General features: G+C 64.8%; 1 protein-coding gene across 2 annotated transcripts; it reads left to right on the plus strand.

Annotated features, from left to right (window-relative positions):
• The first annotated feature begins 1,135 nt into the window (after window positions 1–1,135).
• SPTB (spectrin beta, erythrocytic) lies at window positions 1,136–19,931 on the plus strand. Of its 2 annotated transcripts, XM_032690828.1 has the most exons (36): window positions 1,136–1,174; window positions 4,842–5,039; window positions 5,114–5,265; window positions 5,478–5,651; window positions 5,762–5,853; window positions 5,934–6,014; window positions 6,107–6,222; window positions 6,421–6,533; window positions 6,613–6,800; window positions 6,881–6,998; window positions 7,315–7,473; window positions 7,557–7,859; window positions 8,012–8,162; window positions 8,253–9,120; window positions 9,200–9,337; window positions 9,427–10,186; window positions 10,276–10,478; window positions 10,562–10,652; window positions 10,727–10,873; window positions 11,394–11,657; window positions 11,792–12,007; window positions 12,094–12,183; window positions 12,284–12,559; window positions 12,897–13,027; window positions 13,280–13,484; window positions 13,565–13,939; window positions 14,086–14,330; window positions 14,418–14,556; window positions 14,635–14,719; window positions 14,817–15,013; window positions 15,102–15,211; window positions 15,475–15,562; window positions 18,509–18,678; window positions 18,764–18,937; window positions 19,008–19,050; window positions 19,561–19,931. In XM_032690828.1, exons 2-36 carry the CDS (start codon window positions 4,892–4,894, stop codon window positions 19,729–19,731), a joined length of 6,981 nt encoding a protein of 2,326 aa, XP_032546719.1. In that variant the 5' UTR covers window positions 1,136–1,174; window positions 4,842–4,891; the 3' UTR covers window positions 19,732–19,931. The 2 variants fall into 2 exon arrangements, with proteins under 2 accessions (XP_032546719.1, XP_032546720.1); XM_032690829.1 differs by lacking the exon at window positions 1,136–1,174 and having other exon boundaries at window positions 4,821–5,039.
• Window positions 19,932–20,124: the final 193 nt, after the last annotated feature.

Below are 20,124 nucleotides of genomic sequence, written 5' to 3' on the forward strand. Positions count from 1 at the left end.
AGAACTAGTGCAGGACACCTGGGGCTACCTGGGGGCACCCGGGGCTAGTGGAGGACACACAGGGTTGGTGGGAGACACCTGGGGCTACCTGGAGGCACCCGGGAGTAGTGGGGCACACACAGGGCTAGTGGGGGACGCCTGGGACTAGTGGGGACACCTGAGGCTACCTGGGGACACACAGGACTATTGGAGGACATCAAGGCTACTTGGGGACATTCAGGGCTGGCTGAGGGTTACTGGAACTAGGTGGGAGGCACCCAGAGCTAGCGGGGGACACTTGGAGCTACCTGAGGCGCGTCCAGGGCTATTGGGGGACACCCAGGGCTGATCGTGCAGGGCCCTGGCTAGCTGGAGATCACTGAGGGCTAGCTGGTGGCTGCCTGGGTTAGGTGGAGGACACCACTGACTAGTTGGGGGACACCCAGGAATAATTGGGGCGTGCCCGGGGCTAGCTGGAGGACACTGAGGTCTAACTGTGGGGTGCCTGGGACTAGCTGGGGGACTGACAGGGCTAATGAGGGTCAACAACGGTTAGCGGGGGGGGGGGGGGGCACCCAGAAACAGCGGGGGCCACCCAGAACTAGCTAGGGGACGCTCAGGGCCAGCTGCGGGGTGCCTGTGACTAGCTGGGGGGCATCCAGGGCTAGCGGGGGACACGTGGGATGGCCGGGGGGGGCTCGCCGGGGACCCCCACCGGTGTCGGCGGGGCGCTGCGCTGCTCCGCGCCCGGCAGGTGCCGGTGCCGCCGGTGCTGCCGCCGGTGCCGGTGCTGCTGCCGCTGCTGCTGCCGGTGATGCTGTCGGTACTGCTGCCGGTGCTGCTGCCGCTGCCGGTGCTGCCGGTGCCGCTGCCGGTGCCGCGGGTGCCGGTGGCGCTGGCGGCCGGGGGGCGCCGCTGTGCTGCATTGCGGGGCGGGCGGCCCGTCCCCGTCCCCGTCCCTGCGCCCATCCCCGTCCCCGCCCGCCCGGTCGGCTCGGCCCGGCCCTCCCGGGGGGAGCGGGGCTATCGGGGCCGGGCAGCGCCGCCGGCTCCGGGCAGGAATGTCCCTGCGCGCCCAGATAATGTTATTTATATCGCGGTGCAGGGCGGCTCCGCTCCCCCCGCCCCGCTCCCGCACCGGCCCCGCCGCCGCCGCCGCCGCCGCCGCCGCTCTCCCGCCCGCCGCCCCGCGCAGGTGAGACCCCGCGGCACCGGGATGCGCCGCTCCGGGGCGTACGGAGGGGCTCGGGGGGCGGCGGGAGGCGCCACTCCCCGGGGACACGCGGAGGGGGGGGCACCGGGAGGCGCTGCCCGCCCCGGGGATACCGGGCGGGGGGTCTGCGCCGAGCATCGGGAGCGGTAGCGGAGGGGCAGTAGGCACGGAGGAAAGTTTGGTGGGGTGTGAGGAGCCCTCCGGAGGGGGGGCTAAACCCCCTTTTCGCCCTGCGGCGGGGGCTCTGCTGTCACCCCGTGTCCCTGGGGGCTGCTTTCAGGAAGGACGGGGCGGGCGAGTGGCGGTGACTTTCTGGGGACACCCCGGGGACAGTGTGGGGACACCCTGGGGACACGTCCCCTGGAGTGCCAACCCCTGGAGGGTTCCCCACTCCAGTCCTAGGTGCTCCCAGCTCTGTCAAGACACGGTGGGCAAGCTGAGTCTGGAGGGTCTTGGTGGAACACACCGCCCAATCCACTTTGTCCCCCAGTTTTTAGCAACTGGGCAAACTGGAGTTAGTGGAAAGGATTTTTGGGGTGCCGTGCCCTTGACCACCCCCATCCCAGTGCCAGAAGGATGCTCATGGATGGGCATTGGGCTGAGGGAACTCCTACCCTCACCCCGACAACCTGGGGGTCCCCCAGGGCTGATTTCCCAGCTTTTCCCTTTGTAAATTTCCAGCTCCCAGAATCAGGAGATGGGGGTGCCTTGGAAGAGGGTGGCAAGCCCAGGAGACTCAGAAAGCCCCGTTGGGTGCCAGCACAACCCCCCGCAGAGTATTTTACAGCTATCGTGTGGTTTTGCAGCACCGGCCGGCGATTTTGGGGTGCGAGGGGGCAGCTCCTAAGAAGGGAGCGGGGCTCGGCTGGCGCCGTGCGCAGGGGAGGCCTATTTATAGCCAAAAATGTCTGTGGAGTGTCAGCACGTGTGCGTGTCTCCGGCTTGGGTGACATGGGACAGTCCTGGCACGGCCAGCGTGTGTGGCCCTGGGGAAGCCCAAATTCTCCGGGGCGGGTGAGAGCGTGGCTGGGGAGCCCTGGCCGGAGCGGGGCAGCGTGGCCGGAGAAACCGTACCGTGCCATGCCCAAGCGCCCCGTGCTGTGCCGCGCGGCCGTGCCGAGCGGGACCATCTGCTCCCGGATCTGGCCCTGCGCCTGGCAGGCAGGAGGCTGTTGGGGGGCTGGGGGGTGCCCCCTGGATCCCACCCCTTCCCAACGAGAACGTGGCTGCCCGTGGGCATGGTGGAGATGCCAAATCCAGGTGTTTTGGTGAAGCGGAGCAATGGAGAAGTGCCCGGCTGCAGGCGGCGGTGATGGGGCAGCATTTTGGGGTGTTTTGGGGCATCCCAGTGAGTTCTTGTGCCCCGAGAACGGGTTTTCCAGCAGCACGCTGCGGTGGCAAGGGATGAGCCAGGGAATGGGTTTGAGGGTGCCATGGGTGCCAGGCACCGACCGCTACCCTAGCTGCCCTCGGGGTTTGGGGGGACGTCACCTGTGCCCGGTGGGGGGACTGTGGCGAAGGCACAGTGCCAGCCCCTCGCCGGGAAGTGCTGATTCACCGTGCCGAGTCGCTGGCCCGGGAAGGCGACGCTGCCCGGGCCGCGGCTGCAGGATGCTGGCGGTGAGGCCGGCACGCTGGCACTCCCAGCTTCCCGCACACTGAGCAGGAGGAATGACAATTCCCAAGTGGCGGGTGCCGGTGGCGGCGTGGCTGTGCCAGGGAGGGATGCTCAGAAGGCGCCGGTGCGGCGGAGGGAGATTTAAAGGGTGGGTGAGCGCCCGCGCTCAGAACACTCCCGTGGGCCTGCTGTGGCTCCCTTCAGCGTCATCTCCTCCTCCTCCTCCTCCTCTCTCTCCTCCTTGGATGCTCGCGGCCGTGGCTCTGCTGTCGCGTTGTCGGGGACACAGTCAGAACTGAGGTGTCCTGCAGAGACCCGTTGCAGCTCAGCACACCCACCCCACTGGCAGTCCCTGAAGTTCTGGGGGGAAAGTCCCCACATTTGGGCTCCCACAGGGCTTTCCTGCCAGAAGGAGCCAGGTGCTCCGGCAGTGGCCCAGAGCCACGGCATGGGGGGCTGCGGGCCTGGCTCCGGTGCCCTCCTGCCCGCTCCTGCATGTGCTGTGTGCCTGCTGTGTGTGTCCCATGGCCTGGCTCATGTGTGCACGCTCTGGCATGTTCCTGCGTGTCCTTGGTCATATGTGCGCACTCTTGCACGCTCTGGCATGTTCCTGTGTGTCTTTAGTCATATGTGCACACTCTTACATGCTCTGGCATGTTGCTGTGTGTCTTTAGTCATATGTGCACACTCTTGCACACTCTGGCATGTTCCTGTGTGTCTTTAGTCATATGTGCACACTCTTGCACACTCTGGCATGTTCCTGTGTGTCTTTAGTCATATGTGCACACTCTTGCACACTCTGGCATGATCTTGCATGTCCTTGCCCTCACGTGGATGCTCTGCCATGCTCTGGCACTCTTCCACATGTCTTTGCTGACATGTACATGCTCTGGCGTGCTCCTGCCTGCCTTTGCCAGTATGTGCATACTCTGGCACACTCTGGCATGTTCCTGCACGTCCTCACTTACACGTGCACACTCTTGCACACCCTGGCATGTTTTTACACATCCTGCCTCACGTGTGCACACTCTGCCATGCTTCTATGTGTCCTTGCTCACTCTTGCACGCTCTGGCACGTTCCTGCTCATGCTCGCTCCCATGGACACGCTCTGTCACACTTCTATATGCCCTTCCTCACACATGCATGCTCTGGTGTGCTCCTGGGTGCCCTTGCTGCCGTGTCCACGCTCTGGCGTGCTCCTCCATGTGCTTGCACACTCCCGGTGCCACCAGCCCCAAGCCAAGCCCTGCCTGCACTGCCCCGATTAGGGTGCGGAGTTGGGGTGCGGTCCAGCCCGACCAGCCCGATAACACCACCCAGGGGGACCCGAGGGGATCCAGGGGGTGCCCCGAGGGGTTTCAGGGGGAGTCTGGGTGGTCATGTGGTGTCACAGCTCAGAGGCACACCAGCAGTTTTGGGGCACACAGGGTTCCCCCCAGCACCCCCAGCTGAGGGCTCCATGCAGCTCTGGGTTGCCAGGGGTGGTCCTGGATGTGTTGCTGGCTGTGAGGAGCCAGAGCCCATCTCCTCGCACCCCTCCGGGGCCCCAGCAGCCACCGACAGCTGCTCGGAGGCATTTTTAGATACCAGCCATGTCCTATCTGTGTCTCAAATGTCCCCGGGGGTGGGTGGCCACCCCCGCTGGCAGCTGTCACCCACTTTCTGCCACCAGTGTCAGCGAAGCCCCTCTGTTGTGCAGGGGTTGGGGTGGGGGTGAGCAGCACCCACTTCCCTAGGGGCACGCAAGGATTGGGGGATACCCCCGAAGACTTGGATTGGGGTGCTAGCGAGGCAGGAGGGACCTGGGTGGGGACACAACACTGTAAACAGCCATCAGCACGGTTCAGCACTGCTCAGCACGGGGGGTCCTGGAGCACGCAGCACCCAGGTGCCCCCCCAACACCTGGGTGGGGTGAGGCTAAATCCCTCTGAGCAGCTTATCCAGCCGCTCTGAGCCGCAAATCCCCACGTGCCGCAGGGCCGGCGAGCCGCCGCAGCCGCGCTGATTCTCACGGTCCCGCTGTCCCCAGGGGCCTCTCGCCGGTAGCCGACGGCCACCGGGCCGGGGGACACCGGGACCATGACCTCGGCCAACGACTACGAGCAGCTGGAGCTGCAGCAGCAGTACAGCCGCATCAACGTCCGCTGGGACGCGTCCGACGATGAGCTGGACAACGACAACAGCTCGGCCCGGCTCTTTGAGCGCTCCCGCATCAAAGCCCTGGCAGGTGGGTGCCGGGTCCCCTTGGTGTCCCTGGGTTGTCCCTGCTGTCAGTGACCCCCGTGCCCGCTGTCCTTGCAGATGAGCGGGAGGCCGTGCAGAAGAAAACCTTCACCAAGTGGGTGAACTCGCACCTGGCTCGTGTCACCTGCCGCATCTCGGACCTCTACATGGACCTCCGGGACGGGCGTGTGCTCATCAAGCTGCTGGAGGTGCTGTCAGGAGAGCTTCTGGTAGGAATCCCATCCGGCTGGAGACCCTGGGACCCATGCCATGCCATGCCATGCCATGCCATGCCATGCCATGCCATGTCAGCTGTTCCACCAGGGCGTTGACCTTGGCGTTGGCCAGGGGTTGGGGTGGCAGCATGGGCATGGGGGTGTCCCGCACGGGGTTTGGGGTACCCGGTGTGGAGGGGAGGGTGCTGAGCGCTGTTGTGCCCCAGCCCAAGCCCACCAAGGGCCGGATGCGGATCCACTGCCTGGAGAATGTGGACAAGGCGCTGCAGTTCCTGAAGGAGCAGCGGGTGCACCTGGAGAACATGGGCTCCCACGACATTGTGGATGGCAACCACCGCCTCGTCCTTGGCCTCATCTGGACCATCATCCTCCGCTTCCAGGTGGGAACAGGTGGCCTGGGGCACCCCTCAGCTCCTCACCTCATTCCCAAGCAGGAGCTATCCTCCATGGAGCTCCTGTTCCAACCCTGGGATGTCCTTCTGTCCCCCAGATCCAGGACATCATTGTGGAGACGCAGGAGGGCCGAGAGACGCGCTCTGCCAGGGATGCGCTGCTGCTCTGGTGCCAGATGAAGACGGCAGGGTAGGTGCCCCACACCTCTGCTCCGGGGTCCGGCAGTGTCAAGAGGGTGACAGTGACATGACACCCTGTCCCCATCGCAGGTACCCCCACGTGAATGTCACCAACTTCACCTCAAGCTGGAAGGACGGGCTGGCCTTCAATGCCCTCATCCACAGGCACAGGTAGGTGGGATGGCGGCAGGTACCAGGGTAGTGGTGGCACTGAGTGATGTCCCTCGGGTGTGTCACTGCTGTCCCATGCCCTCCATCCCCAGGCCTGAGCTGGTTGACTTCCAAAACTTGACCAAATCCAACGCCCGGCACAACCTGGAGCATGCGTTCAGCGTGGCAGAGCGGCACCTGGGCATCACCCCGCTCCTTGACCCCGAAGGTGAGTCTGTGCTGCCAACCCTCCTGCCTCAGTTTCTGCTGGGACATTGCCAGGCTCCGTTGAGCGCAGAGAGGTTCCCAGCCCATGGAAAGGCAGGATGGTCTGGGTGGGCACCGGGGAGACTTCACGAGGCTGTGGTGGCCTGTGGGGTGGGTGGATGTTGGGTCAGGAGTGACGCCTCTCGCTTGTGCCGGGTAGATGTATTCACGGAGAACCCTGACGAGAAGTCCATCATCACCTACGTGGTGGCCTTCTACCACTACTTCTCCAAAATGAAGGTGCTGGAGGTGGAGGGAAGGCGCCTGGGCAAGGTAAGGGACAGTGTCGAGGTGGTCAGGGGGGTTCTGTTGAGGTGTTGGCCCCCCCTGCTCACCACTGGTGCCGCCGCAGGTCATCGAGCATGCCAAGGAGACGGAGAGGATGATCGAGGGCTACGGGGGGCTGGCGTCCGACCTGCTCACCTGGATCGAGCAGACCATCGCCTCCCTCAACAGCCGCAGCTTCGCCAACTCGCTGGCCGGGGTGCAGCACCAGCTGCAAGCCTTCAGCACCTACCGTACCGTAGAGAAGCCCCCCAAGTAAGAGTCCCCCACCTTCCCCACGCCCACCTGGCGGTGCGGGGCACTCAAGGGTGGTCACTGAGCTCTCTCTGGGGCAGGTTTCAGGAGAAAGGCAACCTGGAGGTGCTGCTCTTCACCATCCAGTCACGGATGAGAGCCAACAACCAGCGTGTCTACACCCCGCACGAGGGGCGCCTGGTCTCCGACATCAACCGGGTATGGGGTCCATCTCCTGGGGTCGCTGGCATCTATCTCCTGGGGTCAAGTTAGATCCATCTCCTGGGGGAATTTGGGTTCATCTCCTGGGGGAAGTTCTGTCCATCTCCTGGGGGCAAATTGGGTCCATCATCGTCCTCTGGACAAAGCAGGTCCATCTCTTAGGGGTGGGTTGAGCCCATCTCATGGAGGAAGCTGAATCCCTCTCCTGGGGGAGATTGGGTCCATCCCAGAGCCGTTCAGGTCCTCAGGCAGGTTGGGTCCATCTCCCAATGCAGTTCAGGGTGCCACCCCCTCTGGTGTTACCTTTCCCCAGGCCTGGGAGCAGCTGGAGAAAGCGGAGCACGAGCGGGAGCTGGCCCTGCGCAACGAGCTGATCCGTCAGGAGAAGCTGGAGCAGCTGGCACGGCGCTTCGACCGCAAAGCGGCCATGAGGGAGGCCTGGCTGAGTGAGAACCAGCGCCTGGTGGCCCAGGTGAGGCCGGGGACACCCACTCCAGGGACCCCCACCCTGGGGAACCCTGTCAGAGTCTCACCATGGGCTCTGTGCCGGGGCAGGACAACTTTGGGCAGGACCTGGCGGCCGTGGAGGCGGCCAAGAAGAAGCACGAGGCCATCGAGACAGACACGGCTGCCTACAGGGAGCGGGTCCAGGCCATCGAGGCGGTGGCCAGGGAGCTGGAGCTGGAGGGCTACCATGACATCCAGCGCATCAATGGGCGCAAGGACAACATCCTGAGGCTCTGGGAGCAGCTCCAGGAGCTGCTGGCTGCCCGGCGCCAGCGCCTGGAGATGAACCTCACCCTGCAGCACCTCTTCCAGGAGATGCTCCATTGCATCGACTGGATGGATGAGGTCAAGGTGAGCCACGGGTGTTGGGTGTCACCATGGGTGAGGTGTCCTGGTCCCAACAGGTGTTGGTGGGACCCCCCCCCCCCGGAGGGAGATGAGATGTTGGGGTGTTGGTGCCAAGTTTTGGGCGGCAGTGGGTGATGGCTGAGGCTCTCCCGCAGGTGCGACTGGCATCTCCCGAGTCTGGAAAGCACCTTCTGGAAGCGGAGGAGCTGCTGCAGACCCACCGGCTGCTGGAGGCTGACATGGCCATGCAGGCAGAGACGACCCGGGCCATCAGTGCAGCTGCCCTTCGCTTCGCCGACGCCGAGGGTGGGTGTGCCGGGACACCCCGGCATCCATGGCACAGCCAGGGAAGGCAGGACGCTGTGCTGATGGGTGCCCTCCTCGATCCCTCTCCAGGCTACCGTCCCTGCGACCCCAAAGTCATCCGGGACCGCGTGAGCCACCTGGAGATGTGCAGGCGGGAGCTGCAGGTGCTGGCGGCACGGAGGAGAGCCTTGCTGGAGCAATCCCGCTCCCTCTGGACCTGCCTGTGGGAGCTGGACGAGGCGGAGAGCTGGATCAAAGAGCAGGAGCAGCTCTACTCCTCTCTGGACTTCGGGAAGGACCTGCCGGGCGTGCTGCTGCTCCAGCGCCGGCACGCTGCCTTCGAGGCCGAGCTGCGGAGCCGGGGCGGGCGGCTGCAGCAGGCGCTGGCGGCGGGCGAGGGGCTGGCGGCCGCGGGCCGGGCAGCCGAGCGGCTGCGGGAGCGGGGGGCGGCCGTGCGGGCGCTGTGGACGCAGCTGGAGGAGCTGGCGGCGTTCCGGCGGCGCGGCTTGCGGGAAGCCGAGGGCTTCTTCCAGTTCCAGGTGGAGGTGGAGGAGCTGGCGGAGGGGCTGCAGGATGCCCAGCGGCGGGCGGCTGCCGAGGAACTGGGCCAGGATGAATCCCGCACCCTCGTCCTGCTGCGGCAGCACCAGGAGCTGCTGGACGAGCTGGCGGCCGCCCGGGAGCAGCTGGACCGGCTGGCGCAGCAAGCCGAGGGCTTCCCGCCGGAGCTGCGCGCCGGCCCCGAGGCGCAGAGCCGGCTGGCGGCACTGCGGGAGCTGCACGCAAAGGCGGCCGCGCTGGCCGAGCGCCGCGGCCGCCAGCTGCAGGACGCCTTGGACCTCTACACCGTCTTCGGGGAGAGCGACGCCTGCCACCTCTGGATGGGCTCCAAGGAGACCTGGCTGGCGCAGCTGGAGGTGCCGCAGGCGCTGGAGGACCTGGACGTGGCGCAGCGCAGGTAGGAGCCCCCGCGGTGGCGGTGCCGCCGTGCTTGTTTCCCGAGGTGCTGCCCGCGCTCAGCCCGGCTGTCCCCGCAGGCTGGACGGGCTGGAGCAGGACATGGCCGCCGTGGCTTCCCAGATCGCCGCGGTCAACCAGGCAGCCGACGGACTCCTGGCCAGCGGGCACCCCCGGAGCCCGCAGGTGCGGCAGTGCCAGGAGCAGCTCAACAAGAGGTACCGTGGTGGGTGACACGGAGGTGGGTGGGCTGGTGGGTGATATCCCAGCAGTGCATCCCCTGCCACTCCCCACCTCTGTCCCGCAGGTGGGACCGGTTCCGGGAGCTGGTGTCGGAGCGCCGGCGGGCAGTGGGCTCGGCACTGCGACTCCTTAACTACAACCTGGAGTCCGAGGAGACCCAGCAGTGGCTGCGGAGCAAAGCCCGGGCGGTGGAGGCCACGGCTGAGCTGGGCCGTGACCTGGCCGGTGTCCTGGCCACCCAGCGCAAGCTCTACGGCATCGAGCGGGAGCTGGCGGTGGCCCAGGACCGCCTGGCCGCCCTGCGCTCCCAGGCTGAGTGCCTGGCCGAGGAGAGGCCCGAGGCGGCCCCGGAGGTGGCCCAGAGGCTGGCGACGGCTACGTCCGCCTGGGATGAGCTGCAGGCGGCCCTGGGAGAGCGGGCGGCATCCCTGGGGGAAGCCGGGCAGCTCCGGAGCTTCCTGCAGGACCTGGATGACTTCCAGGCGTGGCTCTTCGGCGCTCAGAAAGCCGTGGCGGCTGCCGACGAGGTGCCAGCGTCCTTGGCGGAGGCGGAGGAGATGCTGCAGCGGCACGAGGCGGCCCGGCGTGATGCCGAGGAGCACACGGGTGCCTTCGCTGCCCTGGTGGAGGCAGGGGAGCGGGTGCTGGGGGGGCAGACGGACCCCGAGTACGAGGGGCTGCGGCAGCGCCTGGGCGGCGTGGAGGCCGGCTGGGCCGCCCTGGGCAGGATGGCGGAGGCTCGGCAGCGCTTCCTCACCCAGTGCCGCGACTTCCAGGAGTTCCTCCGCGACGCCAAGCAGGCGGAGATCCTCCTCACCAACCAGGTGGGTGCCCAGGCAACATCCTTTGGGGTTCCTTGACGCACACCCAAGAAGGCGTGACCCTCCGCTGACCCCTTGCCGTGCCCCCCCAGGAGTACACGCTGTCCCACCTGGAGCTGCCCCCCACGCTGGAGGGCTCGGCCGCTGCCCTGCGCCGCTTCCAGGATTTCCGTGCCGGTGTGGAGAGCAGCGCCGAGAAGGTCCCCGAGGTGGTGGCTGGTGGCACCAAGCTGGTGGCCGAAGGGAACATCTTTGCCGAGAAGATCTCTGAGAAGTGCCAGGCTCTCCAGGAGCGGTGAGTCCAGCTCAGGGCTGGCGAGTGGGTGGGCAGCGGGTGGGCAGTGGGGCTGACGCTGCCCATCCACCGTCCCCTGCCAGGCACGGAGCCGTCATGGCCAAGGTGGAGGAGGCGGCTGGTTTGCTACAGGACAACCACGACCTGCAGACCTTCCTGCAGAGCTGCCGGGAGGTAGGAACACGGCACGGCCGGTGGCACCCCTGGGGCATCCCCACCAGCCAAATCCTGACACCCCTTCCCTGTAGTTTGATGCCTGGGTGGAGGAGAAGATGCTGATGGCTCAGGATGTCTCCTACGGAGAAGCCCGTGGTCTCCACAGCAAGTGGCAGAAGCACCAGGCGTTCATGGCTGAGCTGGCACCCAACCAGAGCTGGCTGGAGAAGATCGAGGCGGTGGGTACCGGCACTGTGACCGGAGAGGGTCAACAGAGCTGGGGAAGGGTCTGGAGCATGAGGGATGGCTGAGGGAGCTGGGGGGGCTCAACCTGGAGGAAACAAGGCTCAGGGGGCACCTTCTCGCTCCCCACAACTCCCTGACAGGAGGGTGGAGCCAGGTGGGGGTCAGGCTCTGCTCCCAGGAAACAAAGGAGAGGACAAGAGGAAACTACCTCAAGCTGCACCAGGGGAGGTTCAGGTTAGATATCAGGGAAAATTCCTTCATGGAAAGGGCTGTCCAGCCCTGGCACAGGCTTCCCAGGGCAGTGGTGGAGAGATTTAAAAGCCGTGTGGATGTGGCTCCTGGGGACGTGGTCAGTGGTTGCCTTGGCTGTACTGAGGGAATGGCTGAACTCCGTGGCCTTAGAGGCCTCTTCCGACCTTAGTGATTCCATGATTCTGGAAGGTTCTCAGCCAGCAGCATGGGAGGGATGCCCCTGTGCCGCGGTGGCCACCAGCCTGTCTGTTGTTGCCGCAGGAGGGGAAGGAGCTGGCGAGCCGCAAGCCGCAGTACAGCGCGGTGGTGCTGCAGCGGCTGGAGGAGCTGCGCCGGCGCTGGGACGGGCTGCGCGGCGCCGCCGAGGAGAAGGGCCGGCAGCTGTTCGAGGCCGAGCGCTCGGTGCTGTACGCCCAGAGCTACGCGGAGCTGGAGAGGTGGCTGGGGCGGGCGCAGGAGGAGCTGCGCGCTGCCGAGAAGGTCCAGGACCTCACCGCCACCAACCTGCTGCTGAAGAGGTTGACGGTGGGTGGGGGCACCTCACTGGTTCCTTTGGGGAGGGGTGGGAGGTCTGAGGTGATGGCGTTTGTTCCCAAATGGGGCTGGGGGTCTCCAGCTTGGCTCTGACCCCCTTGGCTCACATGGGTTTGACCCTGCAGAGACTGGAAGAGCAAGTGGGAACGTGGATGAAGGAGCTGGAGGAACTGGGGTGGCAGGGCACCGCTGGTGCCAGGGACGAGCCGGGTGCCACCGGGCAGGAGCAGATGCTCCGGCAGCGAGTCCTTGAGCTGCTGGAGCCACTGGAGAGGAAGAGAAAGGAGCTGGAGACTGCCAAGGCCATGTACCAGCTGGGGTGGGATCTGGAGGATGAGACGGTGAGCGTCCTCACTGCAGTGGGGCCTGGGGTGCAGGGGTAACCCATGGGTGCTGCGGGGAGCTCAGTGGGTGCTCTTTCCCGCAGCTGTGGGTGCAGGAGCGGCTGTCTCTGGCGAGGTCGACGGATCACGGCACTGACCTCCCGACCGTGCAGCGCCTGGCCAAGAGGAACCAGGTGAGCCCGGGCGCTGCGGCAACACCCACCACCCCTGAGGGTCCCTTGGGATCACCCATCCCCTGGGTGACCGTCACCGTGACCTCCTGCCCCCCGGCAGACGCTGCAGAAGGAGCTGGCGGGCCATGCCCCCCGCCTGGCTGAGGTGCTGAGCCGGGGAGAGGCGGCGGGGAGCGGCGAGGAGCCGGGCCCAGAGCTGGCGGCGCAGGCACAGGAGCTGCGGGCGCTGTGGGAGACGCTGCAGGAGGAGGCGGCCGCCCGGCACCGGCGCCTGCAGGAGGCTGGAGAGGCCCAGCAGTACTACCTGGATGCCAGCGAGGCCGAGGCCTGGGTCAGCGAGCAGGAGCTCTTCATGGGACCCGAGGAGAAGCCAAAGGTGAGGAGCGGATCCGTGTGGTGCCCCATGTCATGGGGAGTCTGTGCTGTGTCGTGCTGTGCTGGGATACCCCATGTCAACCTGAGCCATGCCGTGCTGTGCTGTTGGACATCATCCATGTCTAACAGGACACACTGTGGTGTGTCACACTCCTATGTGCCATTCCTGTGCCATTACACACTATCCACCCCATGCCATGCCATCCCATGCCATGCCCCGCTGAGCTCAGCATTGCTCCCCAAGGCACCAGATGAAGCCAGGACATCCCTGTAGGGTGGGTGGTGGATCTGAACCCCGGTCCCTGTCCCCCGACCAAGCCTCTTCTTCCATGCCATAGGATGAGGAGAGTGGCTTGGTGATGCTGAAGAGACACGTCCGGCAGCTGCGCTCCATCGAGGACTACGGACAAACCATCAAGGAGCTGGCAGGGAGGGCACAGCAGCTGCTCTCTGCCGGCCACCCCGAGGGGTAGGTGCCACTGCTGCGTGTCCCCTGTCCCTCTGGGCGGTTCCGTGCCCTCAGCACTGCGTTGGTGGGGGGTTTGGCTGGAGCTCTGGCGGTGTTGTCTGCTCTGGTTGGGCAGGGAGGTGGTTGCAGAGGGATGTGGGGAGCACAGAGAGGGTCCTTCACCCCCAAGCCCCCCCCGGTTGTCAACATGGGTGGGTTGGGGACATCTTTTCCTGGGTGAGAACTGGGTGTCTGTGTGCCGGGACCGCGCAGGGAGCAGATCATCCGGCTGCAGGGCCAGGTGGACAAGCACTACGCGGGGCTGAAGGAGGTGGCTGAAGAGCGCCGCCGGCGCCTGGAGAACATGTCCCACCTCTTCCAGCTGAAGCGGGAGGTGGAAGACCTGGAGCAGTGGATCGCCGAGCGCGACGTGGTCGCCTCCTCCCAGGAGATGGGGCAGGACCTGGACCATGTCACGGTGAGGGTCACAGGGTGAGCGTGGCAGTGCCAGTGGGTGGTTTGAGGGTGTGACTTGACTCTTCTGTCCCCTCCGTGCAGCTCCTGAGGGAGAAGTTTCGGGAGTTTGCGCGGGAGACGGGCAGCGTGGGGCAGGAGCGCGTGGACCGGGTGAACCTGACCATCGAGGACCTCATCGACGCGGGGCACACCGAGGCGGCCACCATGGCCGAGTGGAAGGATGGGCTGAACGAGAGCTGGGCCGACCTGCTGGAGCTGATCGACACCCGCATGCAGCTCCTCGCCGCCTCCCACGACCTCCACAAGTACTTCTATGACGGTGCTGAGCTGCTGGCCCTCATCGCCACCCGGCGCCAGGAGCTGCCCCAGGACCTGGGCGAGGACGCCGGCACGGTGGAGGCTTTTCACCGCATGCACAGCGCCTTCGAGAGGGACCTCCAGCTGCTGGAGGCACAGGTGAGGCTCCATCCCAGCATTGCAGATGCCAGCACTCAGCATTCCCATCGGTCTAGTGGAAGGTGCCCCTACCCACAGCAGGAGGTTGGGCTAGATGGTCTTTAAGGTCCCTTCCACCCTGAACCATTCCACGATGCTCCGTGCAGGTGCAGCAGTTTCGGGAGACGGCGGCGCGCCTGCAGACGGCCTATGCCGGGGAGAAGGCGGCCGGAATCCAGGAGCAGGAGCAGGAGGTGTCCCGAGCGCTGCAGGAGCTGCTGGAGGCATGCAGTGGACGCCGGGCACGGCTGGTGGACACAGCTGACAAGCACCGCTTCTTCAGCATGGCGCGGGATCTGCTCTCCTGGATGGAGAGCACCGTCCGGCAGATCGAAACACAGGAGAAACCCAGGTATGGATGCGCCCGGCGGGCAGCACCGCTGCTGGGACGAGAACAGCACCGATGGCACTGCTGACGTTGGCTCCCCTCTGTCCCCAGGGATGTCTCCTCGGTGGAGCTGCTGATGAAGTACCACCAGGGAATTAGGGCTGAGGTGGATGCTCGGAGCAAGAACTTCACCACCTGCATCGAGCTGGGCAAGAAGCTGCTGCAGCGCAAGCACCAGGACTCGCCAGAGGTGAAGGAATCAGGGATGGGGGCTGGTGGTGGATGGACCGTGCCACCAGGGCCACCCCCTCACGGCTTTCCCTCTCAGATCAAGGCGAAGCTGGTGGAGCTGGTGGACAAGAGGAAAGCCATGATGGAGACGTGGGAGCAGCGCTGGGAGCGGCTGCGGCTGCGTGAGTGCGCCGGGGGTGCCAGGGAAGGGCGCGGCGGTGCCGGGGGGGCAACGGGGAGGGTGGGCCAGGGGCTGAGCTCTGTCCATTCCTCTCCCAGTGCTGGAGGTTTGCCAGTTCTCCCGCGATGCCTCGGTGGCCGAGTCGTGGCTCATGGCACAGGAGCCCTACCTGGCCAGCAGTGACTACGGGCAGACGGTGGACGCGGTGGAGAAGCTGCTGAAGCGACACGAGGCTTTCGAGAAGTCCTCGGCCACCTGGGAGGAGCGAATCGCCGCCCTCAGGAAGCTGACTACGGTGAGGAAGGGTCGTGATGAGGCCTCTGCCTGCCCTGCCTCAGCTCCCCCACCACCCCTTAACACTTTCCCCCCTTTTTCCCTGGCAGCTGGAGCTCCTGGGCGGGCGGTCGCTGCGTGAGGGGCTGGCGTGGGATGGGACAACGCGCTCTGAGGCTCCCGACTACCACCTGGATCTGGATGGGGAGCTGGATGCCAGGTAAGGGCTGCCACCACTATTCCATGTGGCCAGGGACACCATTTCCACATCGTTTTTCTCAAACCATTAAGGATTTTTTTTAGCATTAAGGGGCTTTTTTAGCAATTTGCCTTTTCCGAGCAGCTCTTCAACAGCATGAAGGTCAAGCCTCACCCTGAGAGGGTTTTCATCCCTTGGTGGGGACAGGAGAGCTGCAGCCAGCCCCAAATCCCTGCAGGATCACAGCTGGGATGGGGATGCTGAATGGCTGCTTCCTTGTGCAGGTCTGAGGAGGAAGAGGATGAGGAGGAGAAGAGGAAGGATGTGAGCACACAGGACGCTTCGATACCCACCACCGACGGACCAGAGCCGGTCAGTTCTTGAGTTTAGCTTTTACCTTCCCCGACAGCCAAAACCATCTCCCTGCATGTCCCACCACTCCTGGCACCCCTTGTGACTGTGACCACGTTGTGCTGATGGTTCCCTGTGTCCCCAACCCTCACCTTGTCCTTGCCTTGAGTTGAATAAATGCTAAATTACCCCAAAAAGGCCAGGCGGGCAGAGGGGTGCTGCAGGTCCCCTTTGCCCCAGCTCCTGGGGTGACATGGGGGGTGGCACCTGTGGATGCATGTGTGTGTCTGGGATCAGTGCAGCAGTCAGAGCTGAAGTGTCTGCCCTGGAGAGGGCAGATCCCGGCTACTCCAAGGGACATCATCGCTCTATGGGGCACTGTCACCCTGTGGGTCATCGTCACCCTGTGAGGCATCGTCACTCCAAGGAGCATCATCACCCTGTGGGATATCATCACCCCTGGGGCATCGTCACCCCCTGGGGCATTGTCGTCCAGAGGGACATCATCACCCCGTGGGACATCAGCACCCTGCAGGGCATTGTCACCCTGAGAGACACCATCACTGTATGGGGCATCGTCACCCCATGGAGCACTGTCACCCTCTGGGGTATTGTCACCTTGTGGGACATTGCCACCCTACAAGGCATCAGCACCCTGTGGGGCATCGTTACCCCCACAGCATTGTCATCTGCAAGGCATCGTCACCCCACAGGACACTGCCCCCCTCGGGCGTTGTCACCTCATGTGCCAGCCCCCTTGTGCCCGCTGCCAGCCTCTCTGCTCCTCCTGCCTGCTCTGCCTACGTGGGGACATGATGGCTTTCTGGAGGCTTTGCCTGCTTGGGGACAGGAACCCCCTTCTGCCTCTTCTGCCTGCTTGGGGACACGAGCGTCTGCTGGCTCCTGGGGGACAGGAACATTCTCCCCTGCCTGGGGACAGCATCCTTGAGTACCTACACAGGGAGTAGATCATTTGTGCCTGCTCAGGGCTCTTCTGGCTCTTTGGGGACAGGGTGCTGCTCTGCCTGCTTGGGAACACAGCCACTTTCATCTGCTTGGGGACAGGAGCCCCCTCTGCCTACTGCCAGCCTGCTCAGGGACATGGGCATCTTCTGGATCCTTGGGGACAAGATCACTTTTCCCTGCCTGGGGGCAAGATCCTGGAGTACCTACGCGGGGACAAGAGCGTTTCTGCCTGCCTCGGGACATGGGCATCTGCTGGGAACAGGGTCCTGCTCTACCTGCTTGGGGACACAGTCACTTTCAGCTGCTTGGGGACAGGAGCCCCCTCTGCCTGTTCATGGTTCCATGGGGACAGGGTCCTGCTCTGCCTTCCTGGGAACTTGGGAATCTTCTGGCTCCATGGGGACAGGGTCCTCTCTGCCTGCTCAGGAACATGGATACTTTCACCTGCTTGGGGACAGGAGCCCCATCTGCATGGAGACACAGGCATCTCCTGGCTCCTTGGGTACAGGATCACGTCTGCCTGCCTGGGAACAGGGCCCCTGAGTACCTACTTGGGCCCAAGATCATTTCTGCCTGTTTGGGGACACGGGCATCTCCTGGCTTCTTGGGGACATGGACCCTGGCCGAGCCTCTCCTGTGGCACCCAGCTGGATGGGTATCCCCTTTACTGGGGACCACGGCCCCTGACTGAACCTCTCACTGTCCCCAAGGCCCTGGGCTGGCAGCAGCAGCAGGGTGGCTCCCAAGACTGCTCACCTGGCTCGGCTCAACCTCATCACCCCACATCTGGGGCACCACTGGCACCAAGATCTGGGGGGCCCGGGGCTGGACCGTGTCCCAGCTGCTCACTGGGATCCTTCCAGTAGCCACCAGTTCCCATGTATGGGAGCTGGGGTGGCTTCACTAGCACCATGCTGAGGGTCTCTGCTGCTTGCTGAGGGCTTCCCAGTGACCACCAGTTCCCACATTCTGGAGATGATGAGGTCACTGTCACCAGGATCTGGGGGTCCCAGGGTTGGACCATGTCCCAGCAACCCACTGGGGTCCTGCCAGTAGCCACTGGTTCCTGAATATTCAAGCTGGTGGGGTCACTGACACTGTACTGGGGGTCCCAGGGGTGGACCGTGTCCCAGATGCTCACTGGTATCCTCCCAGTAACCACCAGTTTCCAGGTATCAGAACTGGTGGGGTCATTGACACCTCAGTGAGGGTCTCAGCCATCACTGGAGTCCTCCCAGTAGCCACCAGTTCCTGAATATTCAAGCCGGTGGGGTCATTGACACTACTGGGGGTCCCAGGGGTGGACTGTGTCCGAGATGCTCACTGGCATCCTCCCAGTAACCACCACCAGTTTTCAGGTATCAGAACTGGTGGGGTCATTGGCACCTCAACGAGGGTCCCAGCCATCACTGGAGTCCTCGCAGTAGTCACCAGTTCCTGAATATTCAAGCTGGTGGGGTCACTGACACTGTACTGAGGGTCTCAGGGCTGGACTGTGTCCCAGATACCCATTGGCATCCTCCCGGTAGCCACCAGTTTCCACATATTGAAACTGGTGGGGTCACTGGCACTTCAGTGAGGGTCCCAGCCATCACTGGAGTCCTCCCAGTAGCCACCAGTTTCCACATATTGAAACTGGTGGGGTCATTGGCACTTCAATGAGGGTCCCAGCCATCACTGGAGTCCTCCCAGTAGCCACTAGTTCCTGAATATTCAAGCTGGTGGGGTCATTGACACTGTACTGGGATTTTCAGGGCTGGACTGTGTCTGAGATGCTCACTGGAGTCCTCCCAGTAGCCACCAGTTCCCACATACCAGAGCTGGTGGGGTCACTGGCACTGAGACCTGGGGGTGACCCACCCCCAGGCCGGAGCTTGTCACCCTCTGGTGACAGTGACCCACGTACCCAGTGCCACCACGGGAGGGGACAACACCTCCCCGCGCATCCTTCGGTGGCGGTGGGTGACGCCGCGGCGTAACCGCGCTGTTGCTTTGCGACAGCTGGCGCTGAGGACGGGCGATGAGGAGCCGGTGTCACCAACCCCGCGGCCACCACGGGAGGAGCCGGAGGAGCCGGCCACGCTGCCGGCCCGTGTCAGCAGCGTCCAGCTGGAGGGCTACCTCGGCCGCAAGCACGACCTGGAGGCGGCCACCAAGCGCGCGTCCAACCGGTAGGCAGGGCGGTGGCAGCGGCGGCGGGGCCCACGGTGTCCCCGGGTGGGGCGGTGACACCAGGGTGACCCGGTGCTGGCGCAGGTCGTGGAGCACACGGTACTGCGTCCTGCGGGGCGGCCAGCTCGCCTTCTTCAAGGACGCCAAGAGCCGCGCGCTGGGGCTGCCGTGCCAGGGCGAGGAGCCCCTGGGGCTGCACGACGCTCGCTGCGAGGTCCCCGCCGGCTACAAGAAGAAGAAACATGTCTTCAAGCTCAGGTGAGGGCACGGCGTGGCGCAGGGGGCACGGTGGGCACGCGTGGCACTGGCCTATGTCCTCTGTCCCCAGGCTCAGCAATGGCAGCGAGTGGCTGTTCCATGGCAAGGATGAGGTGAGGGGTGGCCTGGGAGGGGACACGGGGTGGCTGGGGGACACAGTGGTGACCAGCAGTGAACTGGGGGAACACAGGGTGGCCAGTGGTGCCCAGAGGACACGGGGTAGTAGCCAGAGAGGTCCAGAGGGACACAAGGTGGCTGGCTGTTCCCAGGGGACACAGGGGGGGACACCACTGCTGCCCAGGGGACATGGTGGTGGCCAGCAGTGACCAGGGGGATGTGGGGTGACTGGTGGTGCCCAGGGGGACACAGGGGGATAGTAGCAGTGCCCAGGGGACATAGGGGTGGCCAGGGGGACTTTGGGGGGCCAGTGGTGGTCAGCAGACACAGAGGTGGCAAGAGGTGCCATAAGGACACAGTGAGGGGCTGGCAGTGCCTCAGGGGAATGTGGGCAGCTGGGGAAGACGTCGGGCAACTGGCATCACCCTGGGGGACACGGGGGTGGCCGGGAAGGTGCTGAGGGGACAAGGGAGCCCCTCCTGATCTCCCCCCCCCTGTGCCCGCAGGAGGAGCTGCAGGCCTGGCTGCAGGGGCTGAGCGCGGCCATCACCGAGTGTCGGGGCAGCTGGGGGAAGACGCAGAGCCTCCCCCTGTCTCTGCCCCCGGTACCTCCCGAACCACCCCTGCCCCGCAAGGACAAGGAGAAACGCTTCAGCTTCTTCCCAAAAAAGAAATAACCCCCCTGGATGGCGGGCGGGGGGGGGACACCCCACGTCATGCCAGCGGGGCCACGCGTGTGTAAGGACACGTGTGTGCGGTACCTGTACAGGTGCCACCGGGTCTAGAGGGCACGTGTGTGGGGGGGTCACACACGTGGGCGGGAGCCCCCCCCCCGCGAGCACACGGGTCTGTGTGCACAGGTGTATATATATATATATATATATATATATATTTGTATTTATATATATACATACATTTACACGTTTCAGGCACACGCCTGTGCGGAGGCGAGTGCAGGTGTCCCCCCCCACCCCAGGCGCGTGCCCCTCGTGCCCACGCGTGTCCCTGCACGCACACGTCTGCACACGTGTGTCCCTGCATGCAGGTGCACCCCCGGCCCCCCCTCTCCG

The sequence above is a fragment of the Chiroxiphia lanceolata genome, chromosome 6, assembly GCF_009829145.1.
Source record: "Chiroxiphia lanceolata isolate bChiLan1 chromosome 6, bChiLan1.pri, whole genome shotgun sequence".
Lineage (NCBI taxonomy): Eukaryota > Metazoa > Chordata > Aves > Passeriformes > Pipridae > Chiroxiphia > Chiroxiphia lanceolata.

Excerpts from the sequence above, each read along its gene's own strand:
- SPTB (XM_032690828.1), top strand. The coding sequence starts at position 4,892 with ATGACCTCGGCCAACGACTACGAGCAGCTGGAGCTGCAGCAGCAGTAC. Across the intron at positions 6,015-6,106 it reads GCCCTCATCCACAGGCACAG|GCCTGAGCTGGTTGACTTCC; the intron begins GTAGGTGGGATG and ends CTCCATCCCCAG. Across the intron at positions 14,331-14,417 it reads GAAACACAGGAGAAACCCAG|GGATGTCTCCTCGGTGGAGC; the intron begins GTATGGATGCGC and ends CTCTGTCCCCAG.